The 26091-nt window shown below is 48.6% G+C and overlaps 1 protein-coding gene across 1 annotated transcript in view; it reads left to right on the top strand.

The window, feature by feature from the left end:
• Window positions 1-12542: 12542 nt before the first annotated feature.
• Window positions 12543-26091, top strand: part of HERC1 (HECT and RLD domain containing E3 ubiquitin protein ligase family member 1) — a 50311-nt gene continuing 36762 nt past the window's right edge. Inside the window, exons 1-24 of the mRNA XM_015811015.1 lie at window positions 12543-13472; window positions 14154-14249; window positions 14913-15107; window positions 15200-15511; window positions 15707-15803; window positions 15953-16096; window positions 16446-16573; window positions 17120-17264; window positions 17350-17521; window positions 18527-18661; window positions 19044-19209; window positions 19324-19449; window positions 19787-20008; window positions 20437-20589; window positions 20784-20916; window positions 21414-21605; window positions 21723-21944; window positions 22501-22674; window positions 23214-23328; window positions 23420-23540; window positions 23860-24031; window positions 24174-24480; window positions 24948-25068; window positions 25348-25399. Of these exons, the coding sequence (XP_015666501.1) occupies window positions 12543-13472; window positions 14154-14249; window positions 14913-15107; window positions 15200-15511; window positions 15707-15803; window positions 15953-16096; window positions 16446-16573; window positions 17120-17264; window positions 17350-17521; window positions 18527-18661; window positions 19044-19209; window positions 19324-19449; window positions 19787-20008; window positions 20437-20589; window positions 20784-20916; window positions 21414-21605; window positions 21723-21944; window positions 22501-22674; window positions 23214-23328; window positions 23420-23540; window positions 23860-24031; window positions 24174-24480; window positions 24948-25068; window positions 25348-25399 (4630 nt within the window). The remainder of the gene's footprint in view (window positions 13473-14153; window positions 14250-14912; window positions 15108-15199; window positions 15512-15706; window positions 15804-15952; window positions 16097-16445; window positions 16574-17119; window positions 17265-17349; window positions 17522-18526; window positions 18662-19043; window positions 19210-19323; window positions 19450-19786; window positions 20009-20436; window positions 20590-20783; window positions 20917-21413; window positions 21606-21722; window positions 21945-22500; window positions 22675-23213; window positions 23329-23419; window positions 23541-23859; window positions 24032-24173; window positions 24481-24947; window positions 25069-25347; window positions 25400-26091) is intronic.

Raw genomic sequence — 26091 nt, 5'->3', positions numbered from 1 at the left:
GCTTGCCCTATTTTTATCCTTTGGAAGATGGCCTTAGCTTACCTTCGCAACTGAAGACCTCCTCAATACTTGACTGTAGATCAACATCCTTAAAAGCTTTTATTTATTGCTGAGGCCGCAGTAAAGAGGCATTGATTTTCTTTCATTTTGAAATTCTGTATTTTTTAATAGTGGAGCCAGATGTGAAGTCTATTGCGCTCTGCAGAGCATTCTCTGCAGGCTTTCTGGCTGAAAGTCAGTCTTGTGAATATGTTGGAAAATAAATGGAGGATTCCGAATAAATTTGCACAGATCCCTGTCACCTCACATGTGCTGCTGCGTAAGGCAGGACCTTCAGCCTGGACATTCATCCCAATTACGCATAAATAAACCACTTCCTCCCAGTTAAGACATCACATCTCTCTGTAATGTGAGAACTGAATTTTTTATACAGACAATTTGAAAATGAAAGGGCGTGGAAGATGCAATTCTGGCTTGCTGTTTTGCTGCTCTCCTTCAGAGAGCCTACGTTCGTTCGGCCAACTCTGCAACTAATCTCGGAGAGCGAGACCCAATAAATGTTTGTTTAATGCAGTGTGCTTTCTAGACAAACCTTTTGTTCAAACACCCTGAAGGATGATCTTGCCCCTTGTGGCAAATTCTGCTTGGACGTTGGAGACGGGCCTCACTCAGAAATTATTTCCCTCTTAAGTGAAAAGCAGTTTTACAGCTGCATGCAAAGGAAGGGGAGGGGGAGACCTCTAGCAGATAAGGGAGGAATTGTGGCTGAAGGGGGGGGGGCTCAGACATCAGCTGCTTGATGGGCTCTCTTCTTCTCAATCCCATGAAGCTACAGAAGGAAGCTCAGGTGTAGTTGAGGGCCTCCTCTTTCCATGTCCTCTTCATCTTCTCAAGCCTTGAACCGAAGCAAATTTCTCCCTGGGCCTGAAGCCAACTTTCAACTTAGTTTCGTACTACTTTTTAATGTTTATACACCATGCAAAGTCTTATGGAGTTGGGTAGCAGATACAGTAAATAAATAAAAACACAGTAAGTAAATAAATCTTTGAGAAAGCACCTTGGTCAGCTGTTTCTGGTTCTTCCTCAGCCAAGATTTATATCTCTGAATCTGGGCAAAATATTTGAATCTGTAGGACTGTTAGGGCAGGGGGAAGGGTACTACGATAATTTTATACAGAATATTTAGTGTTTCCAGCATGTTACAAGAACAAGGCGATGGGTCTTACTCTAAGGAACTTGAAGACTAAAATCTAACACCTGCAAAGGAAGGACTAGAGAGAAAAAAGGTGAACAAGGCCGAGATTAAGAAAAAAGCCAGTCTTAAGTGTGAACCAGGCAAAACCCAGAGCTTTTGTGCACTTTCTGCTTGATGGGCCAAGGAAGGCCCGGCCTGATCTTGTCGCCTCTTGTCTCCAGCCCATGAACAACCACCAAGCCATGGTAAGGAGGGAATCGGTCGTTAACTTGGAGAACTTCAAAAAGCAGCACGCCAGGAGGCGGTGGAAGGTAAGAACTTGAGATGTGAGAGTAGGGAACAGAAATGGAGACACCAAGAGCTCCCAGGGAGTCCATGCCAGGCCGCTTCCCTTGTGAGCTTGTAAAGGCCCTTCCTTGGGGGAGAGCTGGTGGCAAGGAAATGGCACGAATCCGAAGAGAGGGTGGAGGGGGAGGATTTCCCTGGAGCCCCAGAGCTCAGGAGCCGACTTCTCCAGCCCACCAGGCTGGCTCCTGCTCCTGGGAACCTCCGGCGGATGCTGCCTCTGGGTCCTGACTGGACCGGCCAGAGCAGGCCTTGAGGCAGGGCATGGGCTTCCTTGCCAGGGGTGCCCCTCTCCTCCTCCTAGATACGTTTTCTGCTGCCTCGCTGCAAAGATGGGGGTGCTTCTGAACTCAGCCTTGTTGGAGAACAGCCTGGGTTGCTCCTTGTCCCGGGTGGCCTAGACTGAGTATCCAAGGGAATTTTCGGAAGAAGGAACAGAGGCAGCTGAGAGTTGGGGAAGAACAAGGCATAAACCTTCCTGGTGTGGCTTTGAGGTGGCCATCTCTAGGAACCTGATTAGTAGCATGAGGGTGTCCCTCGTTTTGGCTTCCGGGGTGTGACCAAGTGCCTCTTTCTCCCCAGCTCACCTTCAGTATAGTGGCTCTGTGCAACCATTTATCTCGCTCGCTGGTGCGAAAAGTTCGCTTAAGGCAAGAAGACAGTTTGGTAAGTACTTTGAGGGCAAAGAGTTGGCAAGTGGAGAGTCCTGCTTGGGCTCAGAGTGCCGGCAACTCTGCCTCCTCCTCCTCCTCCTCCTCTTGCTCCTTCAGTATTGGGACCTTGAGAGTTGCAAGGATCTGGCCAACTTTAGGACCAGCCTGGGGTCCCTGCTGCCCCAGGCTGACTGGACTGCAATTCCTAGCACTCCTGAGTGCCGTTCAGCACCCTCTGGGAGGTCCAAGTTTCCCCTCCATGTTGCAGAAGCTTGCAGTGCAGGACTGTCCTGCAGCAAAACCGTGTCAGCAGAGGCAACCCAGGTTTGATCCTGGTGAGTTTTGCTTAGGGGCTCCTTACTGGTGTGGCCAAGGAAAAGACCCTCAGGCCGGTCCTTGCGCACGTGGGCTGGGATTGTCCTCAAAGAGAGGACCTCTTCTCCATCGGCAGCAGGTCTCCAGCCTGAAGAGCGAACTGCTCTGTTTCAGCGCCGTTGCGAAAGTGATGAGGAAGACCTGCCCGGCCAAACGGCAGCGTCCCATCGTCTCCTGAGGCGGAGGAGCAGCATCTCATAACTGGGACCCACCGGTTGGACTGCAGCGGCTGAGAGCCGAGCTCATGGTATGAGCTGCTTGCCTTCCACACGGCGTCAACCTGGAACCTAAAGCTTCCTGGAGGAAGAGGCCCTGGAAGGAGATGCCCAGGACGGGGGGAGCCTTGGCCCAGCCCAGATGTTCTTGCAGGAAAGGGGAAGATGGAGGAGTGCCGCCATTCTCTTCGGGGCAGGGCCACCTGGCCACCAGGCTACCATCCTCTCTTTTCCATCAGCAAGCAGATAATCTCTGGACGAGGCTGCAAACAACTTGGTCAAGGCAGCGACACTCTGCTGACCTTGTTTCACCCCAAACGTGTTTCTCAAGCTTGGCAACTTTAAGATGTGTGGACTTCAGCTCCCAGAATCCTCCAGCCAGCATCCTGAAATTGCCAAAGTTGATAAGCACCAAGCCAGAAAGATGCAGCGAAAGTGGTGCTGAGAGGCCGGTCTCTCATAGGTTGCCTCTGAAAATACCTTCCATGGAAAGCAGTATGGCGCTGAGAAATAACAGGCATGTCCATGTGTGTTTGGCTCTTATGCTGATGCTGTTTTTAAGAAATGGCAGGAGGCACGTACAAACAATGTGAACATCAAGCTGGACTTCTGGAGAGCCCGTCTGAAGCCAGTAAAAAAGCCACAGCCGGGAGAGAAGCCTTGGCCTCAGCCAGCCTCTGAGCATGCTGGGCTCAGCAGGGTTTCCCTTGCACCGATTCTCCCCATCACTGGCGACATGGAGCTAGTTGGGCAACTCTCCCAACCAAGCTGTGTATTTCTTTTCACGCATGTGCAGCATCTTCTCAGGGAATTCATGGCAGTTACCTGGTTTCATTTTCTTTTTACCTTTTAAAGAGATGAGGATGTCCATGCGATCGCTCAGGTTCCCGTTTGCCAGTAGCCAGAAGGTGCAATGTTGGGCATAGAGGAAGCAAGCAGGCACGGAAGCTCGGCTGTGCCCCCTTGGCTGGGTGACCAGGCAAAAGGCTGCAGTCAAGCAGGCTGAATACCCTTTGCCGCCTTTGGAAAGCGAGAGCGACCCCCCAGGGAGTTCAGGCCTTTCCATAACCATAGTTAGCTTCATGCTGCAAATCTGAGATCTTCCCCAGGTTGATTTCATTCTTGATTGTTTGTGTGTATATCCTGTGTCTCCCCCTAACAAGGTGGATTCTCCCAAAATAAAAGAGTTACATATGAGGTAGCAGTTTCAGCAACGTTGTTAGCATCACGCCTCTAAAAATTCTGGTTTCACGATAGGCTGTGCATCGCTGGTCTCTGCATGAGGAAGGAGCGTCTTTAATGCGTGTGGCCTGCTGAGAGAGAGACACACACAGAGACCGCCAGCCAAGAAGGGCGCTCTGGAGCCCTTCCAGCCTAATCTGCATGATCGAAAGGCGGTCCGAGTGGCTCCTTCAACCCTGTGCCATCTGCAGGACGGACAGCTGCCCTCCTGCCCTTCCAAGGGCTTCTCTTAGCAGCCCCGGTTGGCCAGTGCTGCCCCTTTGGGAGCCTGGCAGTCGAAGCCTTGCCCCAAAGGCAGGCAGGGCGCCTGAGTTGCTCATGGCTGGAGGGAGGAGGATGCTCTCTGCAGCCAGGTCCCCTCCTGGAGCCTCTGCAGCTGGCATCTGTCCCTGGGTGGCTGGCTCAGTCCCTGGAGGTGGCCAGCAGACGGGATGGGGGGAGGGCAGCCTCTCCTTGGCCAAAGAAGCGCTTTTATGGCAGGAGTGGGGAGGGTAGGCTGGCTGGGGTCTTGTGCTTCTGTAGGGGAGACCCTTTACTTGGGAAGATCTCCCCCCACACACACACTTTTGGGTTGGTGGTGAGGAACAGGCCCACCAGAATAGAGGGTGGAGCTTTATTTTTATTTTTCTTTGCCCTTATTTCCATGTTCTTTTGAGAATCCTTTTCTGAAACGGAGGATGAACTTTACCAGCAGCAGATTCTGGATTTCAGGCCAGGGACCTTGGGACACAGGCGGTCCCCCCCCCCCCCAGTGCTGATGCAACTGTGTCCCTCGGGTGAATTTGGCCCACCATACAATGTCTCCAGTGCTGCATGGCCGGTCATTTCTGGAGCCATCCAGCTAAGCAGGACAAGACAAGGCAGAGGACGCTCCCTGGGCAGGTCTTCTGAGGAGGAAGCTGCCCAGGACGATGGATTCATTTGAAAGGCGCCTCATCCAGCATCAGGGAACCCCATTAAATCCTTTGTGTCCCACAGAAGATCAGTGGAGGAATATTTCCCAGGAAAGCAATTTTCCAAACTTATCAGCTGAGATTTGCCTTTTCTCACCCATTTACAAACCCAGGTTGTTCCACCAGCTGCATCAGAAATCATATTCCTTTCTGTAAGATATACAGAGTAGATCTACGTTTGGTTCAGAGATGCAGGACTGGACCCACCGGCCCTGGCCCCTCTTCCACGGGCAAAGGGGGGCCCAACTGTGGGACTTGAGGGCCCTGAAGTGGGGAGGGGGGTTTGGGGTAAACAGGGTCCGCAGCTGGGCTCCTTTTGCCTTTTTTTCCTACAAATGGAGCCGCCAAAGAGGATCAAGGGATGCGAAAGAGAATTAAATCGAATCTAGACTCGGAATTCGAATTGCAGCCGAATTGCGGGAGGGGGAGGCCGGAGGGGGTCGCAGCTTTCCAACGCGCTTCCTCCCGCGGAAGGGAGGGTTCCCTCGGGGGTGCCCATGATCCACAGCTACTGGATAACGACTGATGGGAGATGGACTTGCTGCAGGTTGCCACGTTCGCTTTGTCCCAGCCTGACCGAGGGAGGCAGACGGGAGGGATCGACTACAAAGCCCATCCTCTCACTCCCTCTTGCTAAGGGACTGGACGGTGAGGAGCCGCCTCTCACGGGGGACGGCGCGCTTTCCTTTCTGCGGATGGGAACTGTAATCCCCGGCGGGCCACGGCGCTCGGGCCGCCTTGCCACTCCCGGCGCCGGACGCCAGAGGGCGCCGTGGCGGCCAGCCGGGTCCTCCGGCTGCCCCCCTCCCAGGGTTGCCGCGCGACGGAAGCGGGAGCCGGCAGCGGGTCTCGCGAGGCTTGGCTGGCGCGGCGCTCCCTCCTCCCTCCCTCCCTCCCCCCGCGCGGGATGGTTCCTGCTGCCTGACCGGAGCGCCGCCGCGGGAGGAGCCCAGGGGCGTCGCGGACGGGCGGAATCGAGCAGGTAGGCGCGCCGGGCGGGCCGGTTTCGGAGCGGGAGCGTCCGGCCCCCGCGCGGCGGGGCTGAGGCGGCGGCCGGGCCTCCCTGCGCGGCCGGGACTGCAAGTCCCGTCGGCCCGCCGACCCGCGAGGCATTCTGGGCGGGCGGGCGGGCGGCGCCGTAGAGCTCGTCGGTGGCCGAGGGCGGCCAGGTAAGGCGGCCCCGATGGCGGCGCTGCGCTACGGTCCCCGGTGGGGCGCGGAGGGGGGCGCGGGAGGGCGAAGCAGCGCCGGCCGCGCTTGGGTCTCGGCGGGGCGGCTCCGGCTCGCCTGCCCGTTCCCTGGCGGGCTCCGGGCTCTGCGCTTGGCCCGGGCGGCCCTTCCTCCGCGGCTCTGGGCAGCTCCTCTGCCGGCGTCGTCTCAGCCCGCGACCGGGGCCCTTCCCGGGCGGCTCCTCCGGCCGCTTTCCCGGGGGGCTCCGGCGTCACCCCCGCGCTCCCCTCTTCGGTGACGGGGCACCCGGGACTGGCCGAACGGGCCCGATGCCCGGCCTCAGGCCGCGGGGCCCGGCGTCGCCTTCCGGAGAGCGAGGAGGGCTTCCCAAAGCTGGTTCGGCCTCCTCGGCGGGGCCCTCCGGCCTCGGCGGGGCTTTTGCGGCGGGCTCCATTGGCGCTGTCAGCAGCGCGGAGAGTCGCGTGGCGCGAGCTTCGGGAGCCGGGAGCCCTTCCGGGGGAGCCCACCCCGGAGCTGGCGAGGCGAGGGGCTGTCTGGGCACAAATGCCCCGCTTGGGCCCCGCAGTCGAGCCTGGGGCCTGTCCGGGCCCGGCCCGCGCCGTCAGGTTACTGCCCACCGTGCTGCACGGACCAGAAAATAGGTTTGATTTAACGGCGAGCAGCTGGCTACACGCAACTGCCGCTGTTTCTGCCCTCGGACACGGAAACATCCGGAAAAAAGAAAATGTTCGAAATCGGAGGGAGGTCGTTGAACTAGAGCTTCGTAGTTCCATCCCTGGGGACAATTCCTGCACAAGCAGCCAGCTGTATATGCCTGCCTGCCTGCACGTTTATATTCAACATTTTGTCGTGGTTTAAAAAAGTGACGGATGGGTCATACTGAAGGCATACATGAGAATTTGAATAGATGGGAACAATCTGTACTGGAAGTCACTATTTGATAAGGTTTGCAAGTGAATAGGCAGGCATGGATGTAGCTGTCCTTTCACGCTGGGACAGTAAGAGAGAAAGGTAGAACTGTTCAGAGTTGAACTTTACGCTGGTGACTTCATGGACACATCCAGGTAAAGCCAGCAAGATGAAAGGCATTAAGCCTTGAACCTAGAAGCTTTGGAGTTTGGTTGACCATTGGCATGGTTCCGCGAAGCCTGGGAATTGGCCAATGACAGCCTAGCTTCCATGACTGCCTCTTGTGACTGATCCAGGGTCATCAAGCCAACTGGAACGTTTCCAGGCAACCCTGGTAAGCGGGTTCCTCTCTGGAACATTGGAGGAGATGGACAAGGGCCCACATTGGTTTGCCTTGCTTGACTTGGGAACTTAATAGGTTGAAAACATTGTTAATTATGTAAATCAGCTTTATATAAATTTGGCAATCAATACTACACTTTGCAAATTCACTCATCCAAAGGCTCAGTGGAAAAGTCTGTATGGAGCCCTGTTGGCTATTAAATGGCAGAACACTGAAATGGTCAAAGGTCAAAGGTTATAAATAGAAGAGACCTCTTTTGCAACCTTGCCAGAGCAGATGCAGCCAGGGCTGGACTGGATGTGATTTGCTAGGCACAGTTCACACAGGCCCCTAATCCCTTAATAAATATAGCTGCCTTCCTTGGGGATAGCTGTTTCTATTTACCATTGTAAGTCACTCCCTTGCCTTCAGTTGAGGTTGGTTCGGAATGCCACATTCTCTCTCACCCCTTGGTTATGTCTTACAGATTGCCCTTGTTTCTGTTTATGAATAAATAAGTAATAGACCATCGAAGGTAATGTGTATACACACACACATACACACATTTCTGGTGTATACATACAGTATAAGAAGTCTTAAACAAGTAATAGCAAAGTAGCATACTGCGAGAGAAAGCACAAGTGAATGTTCTTTTGTCTTGTACTCTTCAAAACACAAGCCTGTAGTGTAGTTTTCACAGAGAATATATCTGCAAATATATTTTCTAACCTTCTGAAGGAGTGTCAGACATTCTTAGCTTATCAACACATCAGATTCTAAATAAGTATTTGTTTTGCTGATCACAAGTCCAACTTTTCTGTAGTCTGTGCTACTTTGAACTTTCAGCACACAGAAAATTATGATTAACAAACACATTTTATAATTTTTAAATCAAATTACTCAGTTTTTAAGTTGTTTAATTTTGAATTTGTATCTCTACTTTTAAATTGTTTTTGGCATATTCAGAGCTGGAAACTCAGAACAAAGAAAATGCAATATCAAAAAGTTCACCTTAAAGAAAGAAATACTACCTTCTGTTATGAAGTCAATACAAGCTTTGACTCTGTGGCTGCTGCTGAGACTTTCTAGAATATTGTGCTAACCTTGAATATTCATTCCTCTTTGGGGCATATAGAGCTGTCTCCTCTGCTTCTGTAGTTATCTGGCCAGAAATGACGACTGGTTTGGGTTTCTGCAATGTGGTGAATTTATCCTGAAAAGTCTGTATTATGTAGTATCTAAATTCCATACTTCAAGGATGGCGATTGAGCTATCTTGTTCGCAGCATTGATCACTAGAACTTGAAAGATTTAAAGACTATTAATTCTGAGAAGATTTTGCATTATTTAAAGTAATTTAAACCTTCTAAGAAAATGTAATCATTGTTCACATCCTGATTTATGAAGCATAAATTAGGACTGTGATGGTGAACCTTTTAGAGATTGAGTGCCCAAAAACCACCCGGCCCGCCCCTGCTCCGCCCCGCCCCCTCTGCCTCCCCCCGGCCCGCAGGGCCACCCACCGCCTCCACGGCCCACGCAGATCGCCATGGCGGCCGCGCCCTCCGCCTGCGCCCCACATCATCTGCGCGTGACAGGGTGCGAGGGCAGAGTCTTATCCCTGCTGCCCGGCTGCCATGTCCTTGGCTGTGCTGCTCCATGCGGGCCGTTCCTGGGGATGACTCTCCTCCAGGGGGGCTGCTGGTGAGGGGGAGGCGGGGCTGGGGCGGCGGCGCGCGTGCCCACAGAGAGGGCTCTGAGTGCTGCCTCTGGCACACGTGCCATAGGTTCACCACCACTGAATTAGGACATTTGTTTCTTGCATTAAACCCTGCATTTTCTTTAGAAATGTTATGATCCAAATAAAAAATACGTAGTGGTTGGTAAGTATGTTAGTGGTTAGTTTTGTACATTTATGCAGTGTTCTTTTTGTAGCGGCAACTTCGCAAAATAAAGGCAGGTGGTTCATTGTTTTGACCTAAATGTCGTTGATAGGCTGAAGAGCCAAAAAAAAAAATGGTTGCTAAGAATATAAAGAATGAGAATGAGCTAATGCGATTACAGGCAACTGGAAGTAAGACTAGATAGGCAATTTAGAAAATGTACGGCTACAGTTTCTTTCGGAGAATTTCTGTATCTCAGCATGTGACGTAACATCAACACAGGGTGGACTTTCAGTGTGATGACATCAAGTTGGCTGCTTTGTTCCGTGGTGGAAAGGGGAAAGAGGTGCCAGATTGATGCTTTCAGCTCCGTGATCCCCATATTACCTTAGATATGGAGATTTTTTTTAAATGTAAAGGATTAGGCAGCATCCTGACCATTGAGTGCATGAAATGCTGTAATTCAAATAGCTGCTGCCTAGCTAGACCACAGCCCAAGTCTGTTGAAATGATATATGAACTCTAAATAGGATTTATACTGCAGTAGCATATCTCGACTATCCATTGCTTATTGGAATATTTTTGCAAAATTAAAAATTCTCTTTAAAAATACCTTCCTCCTGATGTCTAGCCTGAATCTTCTTTGGTGAAGTACTAACTCCGTAGTTCTGCTCCTGCCCCACTCCCTTTTCTTTGGAACAACCCTGTGAATATTTAATGTGGCTGTAAAAAGTCATAAATGAGCTGCTGCAGTGCTGGAAGCTGTAATCCTGTAACTCTTCAATTCTGTCCCCTTTGGCAAAGTGAGAAACCCCCAGTTGCTGGATTCTGTCTTAAGCACCTGCTCTGCAGAGGAGGCTCTGCCTCCCCAGGTTTTGCTTGAGATGCCGTAAAGGAACCCCAGGAGGGAGGAGGAGATGGCAGGCCTGGATGCACAGCACGGCCCGCCCTTTGGCAGTCCAGCGCCCTTCAGTCTGATTATAAAATACCAACAACAGCTTTGCCTATTGTTGAGTCATGAATTTCATGGTTGAGTCATATTTGGGCTTCAATGTCCTTTTTTTGTCTTTTATTCATAGCGCTGAACAACATTTTTGTGTCTAGGTTATAATCCCTTTATTTGCACCCAGTGTACAGCAACAAGTTAGTTATTAAATATTGTTTATAAATAAAGTTGTTTATATGAAAGGTCCTTTTAAAAATAACAGTGTACCCAAGAAAAATAATTTAAATATTAATTGACCAGAGAACAAGGGCATTTCTTAGAATCATACACAAATATTGATGACTGAATCATATTTAACCCTTTAACCCTGGAAAACATTGGGTATTTTATTGTGCGGTCACCCCACCCTGTATAACTCTGGGGACGAATAATGAAGCTTGTCCTGTTTGAGCCTTTTCAGGCTGATTCCTTACAGCACTGTTGCTATAGCAATGAACGTGTGACTGGTTCTTTCTGCAGTCCTCATCATGGGTGTTGGTTTGCAGAACACACAACAAGCAGGGAAAAGAGTGTAATCTTAATCTATAGCATAAATCTTCCTCTAGTATTAATTTCAACTGTTATTGTTTTTCCCCCGTTACTTTGTATGTCTGCATTGACATGCAGATGTATCATCCCTAATTAAATCTTGAAATGCCTTTTTAAAATGTCCACAATAAGTGCCATTGGAATTTTGTGCTGTTGTCTTCTTAGTCCAGAAAATGAGAATCTGACAGGTAAGGCAGAATCTGCAAAGGATGCTTTAAAAGAATCAAAACAACTGTATGTATATGTGTATATAGACCTTCTCATGTACATAAAGTTTTATATGTGAGTTTCAATAAAGGGTTGTCACATTTTATTGTACCCATCCATATAATAAGGCCACCAGTGGGGAAATTAATTTAGATGTTGTTTTCTGGTCATTGATACCAAGTGATCAGTCATACTCCTTACAGCACTTTACAGTCATCCCCAAATGCCTGTTGGTTATGCTGATTATGTGGATCTATTCCGATCTGATTTACTTCTCACTTTAGGAAATAGTCTCGGTTGCTTTAAAGTAGATGACATGGCAGGGAATGGAAAAGAGGAGAGGCGAACTCTTGGTTCTCTTGAATTTCTCAGAAGTACCATTGACCACGGTGTCAGAAGACGATGGTTGAAAACTGCGGAGCCCTTTAGATTTTGAGCTGAAATACAAATAAAACTCCTCATTTGGTGGTATTAACAAGTTGGGACAAATATGTACAAACACAATGAGATTTAATCCAAACAAGGCAAGGGTCAAGGAGAGAAGGCAGTTCCTCTGGACAGAGGAATGTCTCTGTCCTTTGAGGACAGTGTGTTTGCTGTGCACAAACATGAGTTTGCCTAAAGGAAGCCCAGTTCTGGGGTTATTTGGGGAGAATAACATAGTCTTATCATGACTATTTGGGAGTCACAGCCATTGCGATCAGTGGGCATTTCCCTCGTTGTCAATATTGTGTTGTCAGTATTTCACCAGGAGCAGTGGAAAACAGGTATGAGGTTGGGGTCTGGAAATGCAGTTTAATAAAAGATGGTGATTTTTTGGGACATACGCTTTCCTTTTCATTTTAACATACCAGGCTCACAAATAATTAGTAAGCATCCAGTTCTAAGGAGTTAGTGAAGAGGGATTTGGGAAAGCCGACTGTTGGAAGAAGAGAGTGAGTTCAGAGAAGTATAAGCTGTGTCTGGTGGCGAGTGTTGCTGACTTGCTGATAGAACCATTTTCCTGCCTGTGCAACAGTTCAGCCGGCCAATTCTTAATCCCCAATTTGCAGGAAAGAGATATTGCATGTGTGGTGGGATTCCCTTTGGTGGTGCAAAATAGGTGGTTTGCTTTGCTTGGTCTAAACATTGAATCCCCAAATTAGCAGCTTAGAGAGCTTTGCAGTAGGACTTTGACAGGCAGAGAAGGTCTGTGAGTGAAGGAAGGAGTTCCTCTGCCATTTTGCAAAAGCCAACTGGGGTTCCTCACACAGCTTTACTTTGGTGGTCTTAATTCAGCAGACACAGAAGTATATTTTCCCTTTTAGAGAGAGAGAAGTTCTTCATTGAGGGAGGCGAGAGGTAGGCTTTGATTTTGGTCGTTAATGCATAAATCAGGAAGGTGTGGTTTGTTGTGGTTGTTTAAATTTATTTATGAATTAAATTTATATGCTGCCCATAGATGTTGGTACGATAAAGCCACTGTTAAGTAATAGATTTCTTTTCGGTCCTAGGACTGATGGCCAGTCGGTAGGCCAACATGGCGACCATGGTTCCACCTGTGAAATTGAAATGGCTGGAGCACCTCAACAGCTCCTGGATCACGGAAGACAGCGAATCGATCGCTACCAGGGAAGGGGTCTCCGTCCTGTATGCGAAACTCGTCAGTAACAAAGAAGTGGTCCCCTTGCCTCAGCAGGTCTTCTGCCTCAAAGGACCCCAGCTGCCTGATTTCGAACGCGAGTCCCTGTCCAGCGATGAGCAGGACCACTACTTGGACGCCCTTCTTAGCAGCCAGCTGGCTCTGGCGAAGATGGTGTGCTCGGACTCACCCTTTGCCGGGGCGCTTCGCAAGCGCCTGCTGGTCTTGCAGCGCATCTTTTACGCACTGTCCAATAAGTACCACGATAAAGGCCGGGTGAAGCAGCAGCAGCATTCTCCGGAAAGCAGTTCGGGCTCCACGGACATCCATTCCATCAGCGAGAGGCCCAGGTCAAGCACGGATGCGCTTATAGAAATGGGGGTCCGGACCGGGCTGAGCCTGCTCTTTGCGCTGCTGAGGCAAAGCTGGATGATGCCGGCGGCAGGACCTGGGATCAGCCTTTGCAATGATGTCATTCACACGGCAATCGAGGTGGTCAGTTCCTTGCCTCCTTTATCTCTAGCCAACGAGAGCAAGATCCCCCCCATGGGCCTGGACTGCCTCTCTCAAGTCACGGTCTTCCTTAAAGGAGTAACAATCCCCAACTCCGGAGCGGACACCCTTGGGCGAAGGTTGGCTTCAGAGCTGCTGCTGGGCTTGGCGGCTCAGCGTGGCTCCCTGCGGTATCTCTTGGAGTGGATTGAGATGGCCCTGAGTGCGTCGGCCATGGTCCACACCATGGAGAAGAACAAGCTGCTGCAGACCCCGGAAGGCATGATCAGTTTTGATTGTTTCATGACTATTCTAATGCAAATGAGGCGGTCATTGGTACGTATGCACTGCTCTCAGGTGAAATGAAAGAAAATCTAGGAATTTGTAGCTTCTTTGCAACTAGAGATGGCATAATATCGGAAGTATATCCATCCTGTCGGCCTCACCTATGGTTGATGGCATTTGAACAGTTTTGAAAAGAGTTGATCATCTTTAAACCCTGGCATCAGTAGCAGTTTAGAACTGTGTAGGTATTCCTGATTGCTTTAGAGATGCCTCTACTTATTTTCTAGTTAATAGCAGCTATCAAGAAAAAGGTCTTGTAATGTTAGTAGCTTGAAACATTGGCACCTGTACTGCCTGTCTCTAATTTAGAAGAAGCAGATAAAAATACAGGCATTCTGGTGTAAAACTAAAATAAATTAAAAATAAAATGCTGAAGATGATGCATACAATTATTTGCAAAAATAATAAAGAGCTGGTCCAATCTGGGTCGGTCACCAAGACCAGAGGTTTAGTCTTCCAAGCTTTTGGACTGGTGCTGGAGCTCATCCTTGGGGAACTTTTCTCTAGCAGAGTGTGTGCCATAAAGTGCTGTTATTTTGAGGAAAGAAATTTATTTTTAGTCTGTTTTATTTGGGGAAATGTTCTACTGCTTGGTTGGTGAGCTATGTTTATATACTTCTATATGTATGCGGTTATCCTTCAGTCATTACTCTTCTGTAACTCATTTTACAGGGATCGTCTGCAGACCGAAGTCAGTGGCGGGAACCAACCAGGACCTCCGAAGGGCTGTGCTCGCTCTATGAGGCAGCCTTGTGTCTCTTTGAGGAGGTATGTCTGCCTAGCCATAAATTAAGGGTGAAAAAAGCCTGTTTCACATTCTTCTAGTCCTGAATTTCTCACTCCTCTAAAAGTGCAAAGGAAACTTGTTATGTGTCCTTGATTCTGTGTATTTTGACTCTGTGGTTTTATTTCAATATTTATTGAATTTCTGTCCTACCTCTTCCCAAGATTGAAGGTAATTAACTGTTACAGAATATTGAAGAAATTATATTTATTGAATTCTGGCCTGGCTTTAAATTAAAAAGTATTAATACAAGCGCAGTTATAGCAGCCCTGCATCTGCTTAGCCTATGCCAACTGCTAGGAGAAGGGAATATGCAGCCACTGATACCTCTTGATCTTTCCCTTTGGAAAACGGTCTCAACTGAAACTTAAAACATAGTTCTGTCTTAACAGACTCGCCTTTTTGGTCATCATATCTAATGCGGCCGGTGGGACGAGATGGAAAAGTGGGCTGAAGTGAATCCCCAGATCCAACCTCCCACAATCAGATGCGCTCAGATTTTAACTCTGTATCTGAGAATTCCTGAAACTGAAATCTAATGATACATCAAGCGCCAAGTTGGGGAAGATGTGGGGTTCACTTGAGTTAATGCGACAGCTTGATAATTGCCTACAGATGTTTCCTGTAAGGCCTGTTTGTTTTAATAGGTGTGCCGGATGGCCTCGGACTACTCCAGGACATGTGCCAGTCCAGATAGCATCCAGACTGGGGAGACTCCCATTGTTTCTGAAACCTGTGAGGTGTATGTCTGGGGCAGCAACAGCAGCCACCAACTTGTGGAAGGGACCCAGGAGAAAATCCTTCAGCCTAAGTTGGCTCCAAGTTTTTCTGATGCGCAGACAGTGAGTATCTTTGGACAGTGAGGGTAGATTGCTTGGTGTGGTAAAAAAGGATCAGCTGCCAATCTTTGTCTTTTGTTTTCTCCCTGCCATAGATTGAAGCTGGTCAGTATTGTACCTTCGTAATATCCACGGACGGCTCCGTTCGGGCTTGTGGCAAAGGCAGCTACGGACGGTTAGGACTGGGTGACTCCAACAATCAGTCCACCCTGAAGAAGTTGACTTTTGAGCCTCACCGATCAATCAAAAAGGTGTCGTCTTCAAAAGGCTCGGATGGCCACACGCTGGCATTCACCACCGAAGGAGAAGTCTTCAGCTGGGGGGACGGCGACTATGGGAAACTGGGCCACGGAAATAGCTCCACACAGAAATACCCCAAGCTTATCCAGGGGCCTTTGCAGGGAAAGGTAGGCCGCACCCACGAACCGGCCATCTGTCTTGGCTCTTTCAGAAGGTTCCCATCACTGAGTTTTTTATTTCTCTGTCTTAGCCTTTTCGTCCATGTCACCCTTTTGTAGCCCAACCTATTAAGGAGCTTTTCCATCTAGGGCTGAAATCTAAACTATTTTCTAAAAGGAGAACTTTCTTCCCCTGTTATCCAGGTGGTGATTTGTGTATCAGCTGGGTACCGGCATAGTGCTGCTGTTACAGAGGATGGTGAATTATACAGCTGGGGAGAAGGAGACTTTGGCAGGCTAGGTAACGGGAATAATCTCATTTTCCTCTTTCTTTAAACAGTGCTAATTAAGACAAAAAGAACTTGCTTAAAACAGGTTAGAAACCGATTCTAGGGGCAAGGCCTAAAGCGCAAAATCCTGCAAATGGCCTCTTCTGCTTTCTCTCACAAGGTCACGGTGACAGCAACAGCCGTAACATCCCAACTCTTGTCAAAGACATTAGCAACGTTGGAGAGGTTTCCTGTGGCAGCTCACACACCATAGCGTTGTCCAAAGATGGGCGAACGGTTTGGTCCTTTGGAGGAGGAGATAATGGTAAGAGCGTTGGTTGAGTGGTGACTGTCTTGCTTGAGGCAGGGAATTGCCGGCCTGAAAAAGCCCATGATCCTATATGGACTGTTGCGTTCATCGGCAGAAACGTTTGCTCAAGCTTTAAGCCACCATAAACCATAAACATTTGTTTATTGCAGAGCAATTTGAACATGAATAAATACAGTAGCTGCCTAGTCTTCTCTCACTCTTTCTGTCTCAAGATGCTGCTGATAATTGTAATATTATGGTTAAATGTTTGTAATTTGAATTGGCAGTTTATTTTACATGGATGTCAGTTGCGTAGCCCTCAATCTGCAGGCTGTAAATTCCCTTGTGTATGTGGTCTCAACAGGCAAACTGGGTCATGGAGACACCAACAGAGTGTATAAACCCAAAGTGATAGAAGCTCTGCAGGGGATGTTCATACGGAAAGTTTGTGCCGGAAGCCAGTCTTCGCTTGCTCTAACATCAACTGGACAAGTAAGCAGAACAATTTGTGACTGAGTCACAAAAGCTGCTAGATCAGAAAGAGTTTCACTAATTCTTTGAAGGAGTTTGTGGCTCAGCAGCAGCCTGGGGGCAAAAAGAAACTGCACTGGGGTTTCTTAAGCTTCTTTCCCTGCCCACTTTAAGCTGTTGGAGCTATTGGCAAAATGGGCAAGAAATTATTCAATAAAGAGCTTTCTTAATGTTTGTTTGTTCCAAAAATACTCAAAGTGGCTTGCAAAAGCTAATTGAGAAGAGAACCCAGCTTTAAAGCATAACAACTCATGTGCCTAGTTTCAAGTGGCCGAGATGTGCCCAGAGTTGGTTCTGTCTTCATTGTTTGCAGGGGACATTGGCAGGCTCTGTCTGGCTACGTAACGCAGGCTGCTAGGGTCAGAGGTGAAGGGCTTATTTGTACAGATTGAATCAGTTAAACGAGAAACATTTCTTTAATAGTGTCAGAGTTCTACCTGGGTTGTAGTTGGGGCTTATGGACTCTGGACTGTGAGGCTTAGCATTATTTGTACCCCTTTGATCCAGGTGTCTGCCTGGGGCTGTGGGGCATGCTTAGGATGTGGCTCCTCAGAAGCCACGGCTCTCCGACCCAAGCTGATTGAAGAGCTGGCTGCCACGCGGATTGTGGACATTTCAATTGGTGACAGCCACTGCTTGGCCCTTTCTCACGGTAAGAAGGTGTGCCCGCATACTCTGGGTAAATTGTGTTTGGTATTGTGAGATTTCTGTAACGATCTTGAACCTCTTCTCTTTAGATAATGAGGTTTACGCTTGGGGTAACAACTCCATGGGGCAGTGTGGCCAAGGGAATTCCACTGGCCCCATCACTAAGCCAAAGAAAGTAAGTGGCTTAGATGGAGTCGCCATTCAGCAGATTTCGGCTGGAACATCCCATAGTCTGGCTTGGACAGCCCTTCCCAGGGATAGGCAAGTAATATGTGCACGTGTGCGCTTCCGTGTGATAAATAAAGCTGTGTTGTTTCTGTTGCCGACGCCTAATTGAAGTGCCTGATGTTTTTGAGCACTGGGCCTTTTCTTCCTGGGGCCCTTGGTCACCAGAGACCTTCATGGATTTTCCCAACTTCCTGTGTGTGTTTTATAAAACTCTTTAGTTGCCAATATCTCTCGGCATTCTCCTTTTATAACTGGCCTCTAGCACGGGACTCACAGCCGCAGGATGTTCTGATTTGGACTCTGTTGTCCTGTTTATTCATCCAGAGAGGTCTCACAACTCCTGCACAGCAGAAGGGCAACTCGGGATGAGCAGAACTACTTTTAAAATGAGAAACTGAATGAGTGGGGTAATGATTCAGCAGGTAGTCATTCTGAGGAGGCATGCTACAAATACAGTGTGATTTTGTATTAACTGTGTTCTTTTGTAGTGCTAGATTTCAGTTTTGCTTTTATTTATTTCTGAACCACTCTTTCTGTGTATTGGGCATAGAAGAAAGATAAGGTAAGGATATTAGGAGAAAAGCGGTAGCCTCCTCAGAAAGCACCTGGTTCCTATCTAGATAGGAATAGATGAGGAGGCCTTTACTAGCAGTGGGTATAAAAGAGAAGTAGAAAAGGCCGTGAGAATTAAAAGGAAGCTTTTAGGTTTTGGTCTTAAGTAATATATTGCAGAGTCCTGCTAATAAGCAAGCTCTGGGTAACTATGGTTGATGTCAAAATACTAAGCAGGGTCAGTTTGGAAGCAGAACCGGGCAGCTGAAACCCCTGGAGGAAGGCTGTGGCACCCCCTATTGCCATGTTGCCAGTAGAGCCGCACGGATGCTCCCCTGAAGACCCCCAAAGTCGAGTTCAGTTTGAAGGAGCTGGAGTGCATTTCATATCAGATCTCCTTTTTTTGGCTTTGCCTAGTTCTGCTCTTCAGGGGCTGTCAGTGTGATGGAAATCTTTGTTCCTTAACCTTTCCTTTTTTTATTGCAGGCAAGTTGTTGCCTGGCACAGGCCTTATTGTGTGGATCTTGAAGAAAGTACCTTCTCCCACCTCCGTTCTTTCCTCGAGCAGTATTGTGACAAAATTAATAGTGAGATTCCTCCTCTTCCTTTTCCTTCCTCAAGGTACTTGTTTGGGGGGGGGGGTGAAATCCTTTCGGCTGCTTGTCTTGTGATTATTGTTATTAATATGGATGGCCTTAGCTGGTATTTTCTTAATCTTGATTTATCATGAATGCCAGAGCTAGAATTCCTTTTACGATTTCTGATTAAGTAATACAAGTCCTTTTTGGAGAGAACATTTGCTAATTTCTGTTTCAACTATAGCATGAACACGGAATGTAGGGCAAGGCCCACTGGGGCTTTGGGGGAGGATTCCCCTATTTGTGTTTTCAGCAGTTAAGTCAAACAAGGAGCCCCATTTGTAAAGGAAGGCAGTGCCTGGAAAGGAAGGACAAACCAGATTGGACAGAAAGGCCTCAGTTAATGGCGATTCCTTGTTTTGCAGGGAGCACCACAACTTCCTAAAACTCTGTCTGAAGCTGCTCTCCAACCACCTGGCTTTGGCACTGGCGGGCGGAGTGGCCACCAGCATTCTGGGCAGGCAGGCGGGCCCCCTGCGGAACCTGTTGTTTCGCCTGATGGATTCCTCCGTCCCAGATGAAATACAGGAGGTCAGTCTTGGTTGGGAAGCCCCCTTTACACTGTACATTTGCTGAACGATATTAAGTCCATTTTGCAGCTTTCAGTGGAATGTTGATGCAATTTGGTCTCCCTCCAAAATTTAGGTAGTAATTGAGACTCTGTCAGTTGGAGCGACAATGCTGCTGCCTCCCTTAAGGGAGAGGATGGAGCTGCTGCACTCCCTCCTTCCCCAGGGCCCTGACCGATGGGAGAGCTTATCCAAAGGGCAGGTAAGAAGTCCCTGTTTGTCTGAAGGCAAAGCTGGGGCCTTTATGGGCTGCTGCTGCTGCTGCTGCAGAGGATGTGACGCTGACGGTGCTTATTATGCTTCTAAATTGTAAGTTCTTGGGATAGGACACAGAGCTGGAAAAGCACCATGAAATTTGTCTTTCAGTGAAATCAACTAAATTCTGTATTGCTGGGTAGTGTAAAGGTTAAGTCAAAAAACCAACTGTAATGCTGAAAACCATGTGCAAGTGATCTTGCTTTGATGTCTTATCTAGCTATTATTGTCAGAAGATTTCTAAGTGAAGGAAATCGTTTTTTTCCCCTCTCTTTTTCCTTCAGCGAATGCAATTGGATATCATTCTGACCAGCCTGCAAGACCACACTCACGTCGCCTCCTTGCTCGGCTACAGCTCCCCCTCTGACGCCACGGACATCTCCTCCCTGTGCATTACTTATGGGAATCTCTCTGATGCAGCCTATGGGGCCCAGAGTCACCACCCTGACACTCACCTGGCTGAAATCTTAATGAAGACTCTCCTGCGCAATTTGGGGTTCTATACGGTGAGTTCACTGCCTGGGTTTCCTTACCTACTCCTGGTGCCCCTGGAATAGTTTAGTCCAGAAACACTGGTTGGATCAGAAGACTGATGGGGGGAGGATGCAGTGGGGGGAACCAGCTGTTTGAAAAAATCAGCTGTTTTCATTCACCAGAGTTTAAGTATTGTCCACACTCTAAATTGGATTAATAATTTGGTTCTGTCGTCTCAGTTCTAACTCCCAGACGCTATTTCCTAATTGGCGAGAATTGTATTAGCAAGGACACAATATTTTTTTAAAGCAGTTATAGAAAGCAGCATATCTGTTGGTAGAAACACGGCTCCTATAACTCTTGGAATGGGATGGGGTTTAAAAATAAGGAAGGGAAACTTATACAGGGAAGCATATTAAACTTTGTGTGTGTTGTGTGTGTGAATCTTCTGCCTTGGTAGGATCAAGCATTTGGAGAGCTGGAGAAAAACAGTGACAAATTTTTACTTGGGACGTCTTCCTCCGAGAACAGCCAGCCTGCTCATCTTCATGAACTCCTTTGCTCCCTGCAGAAGCAGCTCCTGGCCTTCTGTCACATTAACAGCATCGGTGAGGTTAGTGCTGCGGTTTTTAGACCCGTCTCCAAAGTTAGCAAAACAATAAAGAACATGATGGACAGTAATTTTAGGTGCAAACTTTTGGCTAGAGGCCATCGGATGAGCAGAGGAGTCCGTAGTTCTTGTGGTGGTTGCCTCCCTGTCGGCCAGGTTCCGTGTGGAGCACTTTTCAGGGTCTCTCTTGTTTGCAGAACTCCAGCAGTGTGGCCCTCCTGCACAAGCACCTCCAGCTTCTCTTGCCTCATGCCACGGAGATCTATTCCCGCTCGGCTACTTTGCTGAAGGAGAGCTCGTGGAACGGCAGCGTGGGAGAAAAATTAAGAGGTAGGTGTACGTGTGCGCGTGCAAACGTGCACTGTTTATCTGATTGTGGTCAATAGAGAATGTAATTACAGAACTATGTTTATCAGACTTTTTTCTCCAATTTATCTCGTTTTTGCTGAATGTTTGGTTAAATGCCCAAATACATGTCAGGTCTGGCCAGGCTGATCATAGACCTGGTTTGGAGTAATGGCTGGAAACGCTTAGCCTGTGTCTTGGGGCAGACGGGAACCCTAAGGCTGCTTCTTGAGTCTGGTCAAGGGACGCCAAGGTTATATTGGGAGGGAGGGAGGAGGGATTCATGGGACTTGCCTGCCTCCAATTGAGGAAGGAATTCCCCAGCCAGCACTCTGGGAGTTGAAGTCCACACAGATTGAGAAAGGCTGCCCATGAATTTGCAATCAGGCATACATGTATAAATCCGGGCATCTTCCCCCCCACTTCCTGCTGCAGCCTTCCAGGCCTGCCGCCCATTAACGAGCCTTTTCCCCCCATTCCAGATGTCATCTACGTGTCTGCAGCGGGAAGCATGCTTTGCCAGATTGTGAATTCCCTGCTTTTGCTGCCTGTATCGGTAGCCCGGTCTTTGCTGAGCTACCTTCTGGATCTGTTGCCACCTCTGGATTGCCTTAATAGACTCCTGCCAGCCGCAGTGCTTCTAGAAGACCAGGAGTTACAGTGGCCTCTTCATGGTAAGCCTGGCTCAGTATAGATCATCTGCTTTCCAAATCGGGAAGGGGGGGGATTGCAGAGTGGAAATGGGCTTGTAATCCCAATTTTCTAAAACGCTGATTACTCCATATTCCCAGGTGGGCCTGAACTGGTCGATCCAGCTGGAATACCCTTACCTCAGCCTGCCCAGGTGTGGGTGTGGCTTGTGGACCTTGAGAGAACTGTTGCTTTGCTGATTGGACGGTGTCTGGGTGGGATGCTACAAGGGTCGCCAGTGTCCCCCGAAGAGCAGGACACCACTTACTGGTTGAAAACACCGTTGTTCAGTGATGGAGTAGAAATGGACGTTCCCCAGTTAGGTAATCTGGTCAACAGCATTAAAATTTTGCAGAAATAGAAGTGGGTTACAGCGTTAAAATAATCCAATAAATTTCCAGAAGTGGGTGGAAAGATGCTGGGGGGGGGGGGCTTTTTAGCTTAGAAAAGTGGGAAAGGGGGGAAGAGAAACAGAAGTATAAAAATACACTGGGAGAAAATAGAGAAAAAGTATTGTCCTTATTGTATCATATTAGGAGTTGTGAAAACAAATTCATCAGTGCCGGATTTTGGACAGATGGGAACAAGCAAGCACTTCATGCAGGCATTAGCCCCAAAGAAATGTTGAGGTGGTCACCAACTTGGGTGGCTTTAAAAGGGAGCAGTGGAAAGCTGAGCATGCTCAGTAGCCCTCTGGGAGTCACTGCTGGGGCTCCCCTGAGTGCCGGTGGCACGGTTGGTTCCACTTACGAATCACTCAGTCGGCCCTCTCTGATCTGTTCCCATTTCAGATATATTACAGCTCCCATAAGTCAGGGTAGATTTGGAAGGTTGAGCTAAGTAAATAGATAACATTGCATTTGTTTTTGTTATTTTTAGAGAAATCGGTGAGTTCCTTGCTGGAGGTGGCCCTCTCTGGAAACGAAGAGCAAAAGCCTTTTGATTACCGCCTGCGCCCGGAAGTCTCCGTCTTGGTGGACTTGGCCCTGGGGTGTGCAAAGGAGCCAGCCCGCAGCCTCTGGGTCAGCATGCAGGACTACGCCGTGAGCAAAGGTAAACTCTCGGAGGCAGAAAAGAGAGAGAGAGCCCGATGCTCTTCTCCCTCCTAGCTCTCAGGTGGAAGTGATGCATCCCAGGCAAAAGGCAAAGGAAGTGCTTGGCCTTCTCTTGGGGAAAACAGCCCCTTCATTTTTGGTAAGATGTTCTAAGAGAGGAACTGGCTCCGTTTAGCACAGGGGAGGCAACCTCTGAGTGGCAAATTCAGCCTTCTGCTTTCCAGGGAACCTTAGCAGATCATTTGGTGAAACAGACTTGGCCAGAGGGAGGTGCGGCCCAATTTTCCATCCTATTTGGAGAGAGCTTTAATCGGGCTGCAAATAGGAGTAGGTGGCCTCTGGGCTACAAAGCAGTGTTAATGTCCCCTTCAGGCCCCCTCCCAGAATTGTGTGCTCTTTGCTGGGCTGGGGGGCTAATTGGACCCCTTGAAAAGAGCAAGCACCAAAGAGTTGGGGGAATCATTATGGAATCTTTCTGGCCGTTTACCCTTTGGATGCTTCCAGGGCATTTTATTTTATTTCTCTACTCAAACTCAGATTGGGACAGTGCGACCTTGAGCAGCGAGTCCCTGTTGGACACCGTCTCCCGATTTGTTCTTGCTGCCCTTTTGAAACACACAAATCTGCTCAGTCAAGCAAGTGGTGAAAGCAGGCAAGTTTTCCAAAACATATTCTGTCGTTTTTGTCTTTTGTCTGAGATTGATGTCTCTTGTCTTAACCATGTGGGATGCTTGTGTTTTTAGGTACCAGCCTGGAAAAATGTTGGTAGAAATCTATCGATGCGTGTATAAAGTTCGGAATCGTTTGCTTGCTTGCAAGAACATGGAACTTATTCCCACTCGCTCATCTTCCAGGGATAGATGGGTAAATCTGACCAGCACCCATTTCCTTTTCTTAAAGAGGGAAGGTATTTTAACATGAAAGATCATGGGGGTTTCTCAGGCTGAAATTCATGTGAGCATTTCTCCTTGTTTTGCTTGTCTTGAATTAAGCTGGTTCATTAAATTTTTAAATTGAAATATTTCAGATTTGAATTCTGTGGCAGGCTATTGAAATAAGCGATGGCTAAAAGCTTGATGTGATAGCTAGCGGGTTATTTTTATTCCATTCAAGTAACGGATTATTCTTGTTTAATTGAAGCAAGGGCTCCATTCACAGCCCCTCTTCTTTGCCCTTTTTCCAGCTGTCAGATAATCCAGAATCGTCAGACATCGATGCTCAGGAAAGCCCCTTTACCCGGACCATTGATGAGGAAGCAGAAATGGAAGAGCAGGCAGAGAGGGAAAGAGAGGAGGGGCACGCGGAGCAGGAGGAGGAAGAGGAAGAGAGAGAGCATGAAGTGATGACTGCTGGCAGTAAGTGGACGCTGGGGCCGAGAGCCCGGGCACCTCTGGCACAGTTTTGCCTGGGGGCCGAGACATTCACCTGAAGAATTACTGCCGTGCTTTAGCTCTGCCTAGCAGTTAAGACCTTTTGTTTTTGTGTTGCATGTTACAGAAATATTTCAATGTTTCCTATCAGCCCGAGAAGTAGCCCGCGGCCGAGACCGAGAGAGAATAAATGGCGGGCTGGGGGCACAAGCGGACGATCAGCCCCCCCAGTCCCAGCAGGAGCGGCGCGTCAGCAGAGACCTTCCGGAGGGCCAGGATGTGTACACGGCTGCCTGCAACTCGGTGATCCACCGCTGTGCCCTGCTGATCTTGGGGGTCAGCCCGGTGATTGAGGAGCTACAGAAGCGGAGGGAGGAAGGGCAATCGCAGCAGCTTTCGGGCGGCACTCCAGAAGGGGCCGGCCTCATGACCAGGTGCGAGCAGCTCTGCGCTCTTCTCCGGCATCTCAGGGACCTGCGGTGGCTGCACCTGAGCTCTAGTCAGATCGGTGCCCTTTGGATGAGCTTGGCTAGTTACTGCTGTGAAGGCAGGGCTGCATTTTTTCAAAAACCACCAGCAGGGCTGTCCTTGCTGTTCATCGTGTGTATGATGCATTTGTATCATGGGAGAGTAGATCTAATCGAGTGTGAGGTGGTTGTGGCTGAATTTATGCAACCAGAAGCACTCAGGCGAAAGTTTATTGGAAGAACTCTGAGTGATTTCTGGCCAAACGGGAGAGCTGCATGTGGGGACGTGGAAGGAGAACCACTGAATTAGGAGGCTTTTCAGGGCCGTGGCCTATAACTGAACGTAGAGTGTGACACTGAGACCCCAGGCAAAGGGAAAGGTCTTTGCGTCACTGTGTACTTTTCTCTCTCTCTTGTATATTTATGTGAGGCAGAAGTGAAAGTCTTAGCGCAGAAAGCCGTTCAGGCCACTCTACCTCAAGTTATAAACTGATGAAATCAAGGAGTGAATCTGACCTCTCTCAGCCTGAATCAGATGAGGAAAATTACTCACTGGTAAGCAGAACTGCAAGCGTTACTTGATGTGACAGGCGATCACAAACTTGATTCAGCTCAAAAGCCCAACGTGTGTTTAGATTCCTCTAAAAGAACGGTGTTTCTGTTCTTTGCTTATTTTCCACTTCCCTCCCTGTCTTTGCCCCCATTTATGTTACGTCTCTTAATTTGTCATCTGGGCTTTTAAAGCTGTGCCCCAGCTTGACTGCATTAGGAACTGTTACTACGAAATAACCAGAAGGACCCATAACGTTAACCGTTTTCTGTGCTTCTCTTTAGAGCGGAAGGCGAAATGTGGACCTGGATTTGGCATCATCACATAGAAAGAAAGGTAAACCATTCATTATCGCCACCTCATAGCCCTATCATCCTCCAAATCAGGGGTCTCCAACCTTAGCAAGTTTAAGACTTGTGGACTTCAACTCCCAGAATTCCTCAGCCAGCCATGAGGAATTCTGGGAGTTAAAGTCCACAAGTCTTAAAGTGCCCAAGGTTGGAGAACCCTGCTCTAAAGCAACAACCTTGACCCTTTGCAACTTCAGACAACTTTCCAAGTCTGTTGTGTGGCCCCTTTGTAGTGTGGGAGGTTCTGAGGAGGGGTCTGTGCTGATGCTCCACCAGCATTTTAGCCCGGTTTGCTGGCCACCACCTTACCCAGTGATCAGAGCTGCATTCCAGAGTAGGCTGAGGTTCTCTGCACATGGCCAGAGAGTCATGGCTGCCGGTTTCCGTGGGTTGCTTTATGAGGGGAAGCTCTGGAGAATTCTGAAGACTGCCGGATTTGGAAACCTCAAGGTGGACTCCTCAGCCTACACAAAGAATTATGAGAGGGATTGCCATTGCACAACTGATGGAAATACCACGTATGATGGAAGTGTCGCCACATTCAGTTGTGCGAAGCGAGAAGGCAGATTGCAAGTGGTGCAAAGAGAGTCCAGGGAGCGATGGCTAATAAGTGGAAGATCCATCAGAAAATGGACCTTGGGTGGCCTCTGCGCTTGGGCCTCAACTCCGCTTCCTTTA

This window comes from Protobothrops mucrosquamatus, unplaced genomic scaffold (assembly GCF_001527695.2).
Source record: "Protobothrops mucrosquamatus isolate PMUCROS unplaced genomic scaffold, P.Mucros_1.0 scaffold27, whole genome shotgun sequence".
In the NCBI taxonomy this organism is placed as follows: Eukaryota; Metazoa; Chordata; class Lepidosauria; order Squamata; family Viperidae; genus Protobothrops; species Protobothrops mucrosquamatus.
The sequence above is the reverse complement of the archived record's forward strand: the minus strand, read 5'-3'. Positions and strand labels throughout refer to the sequence as shown.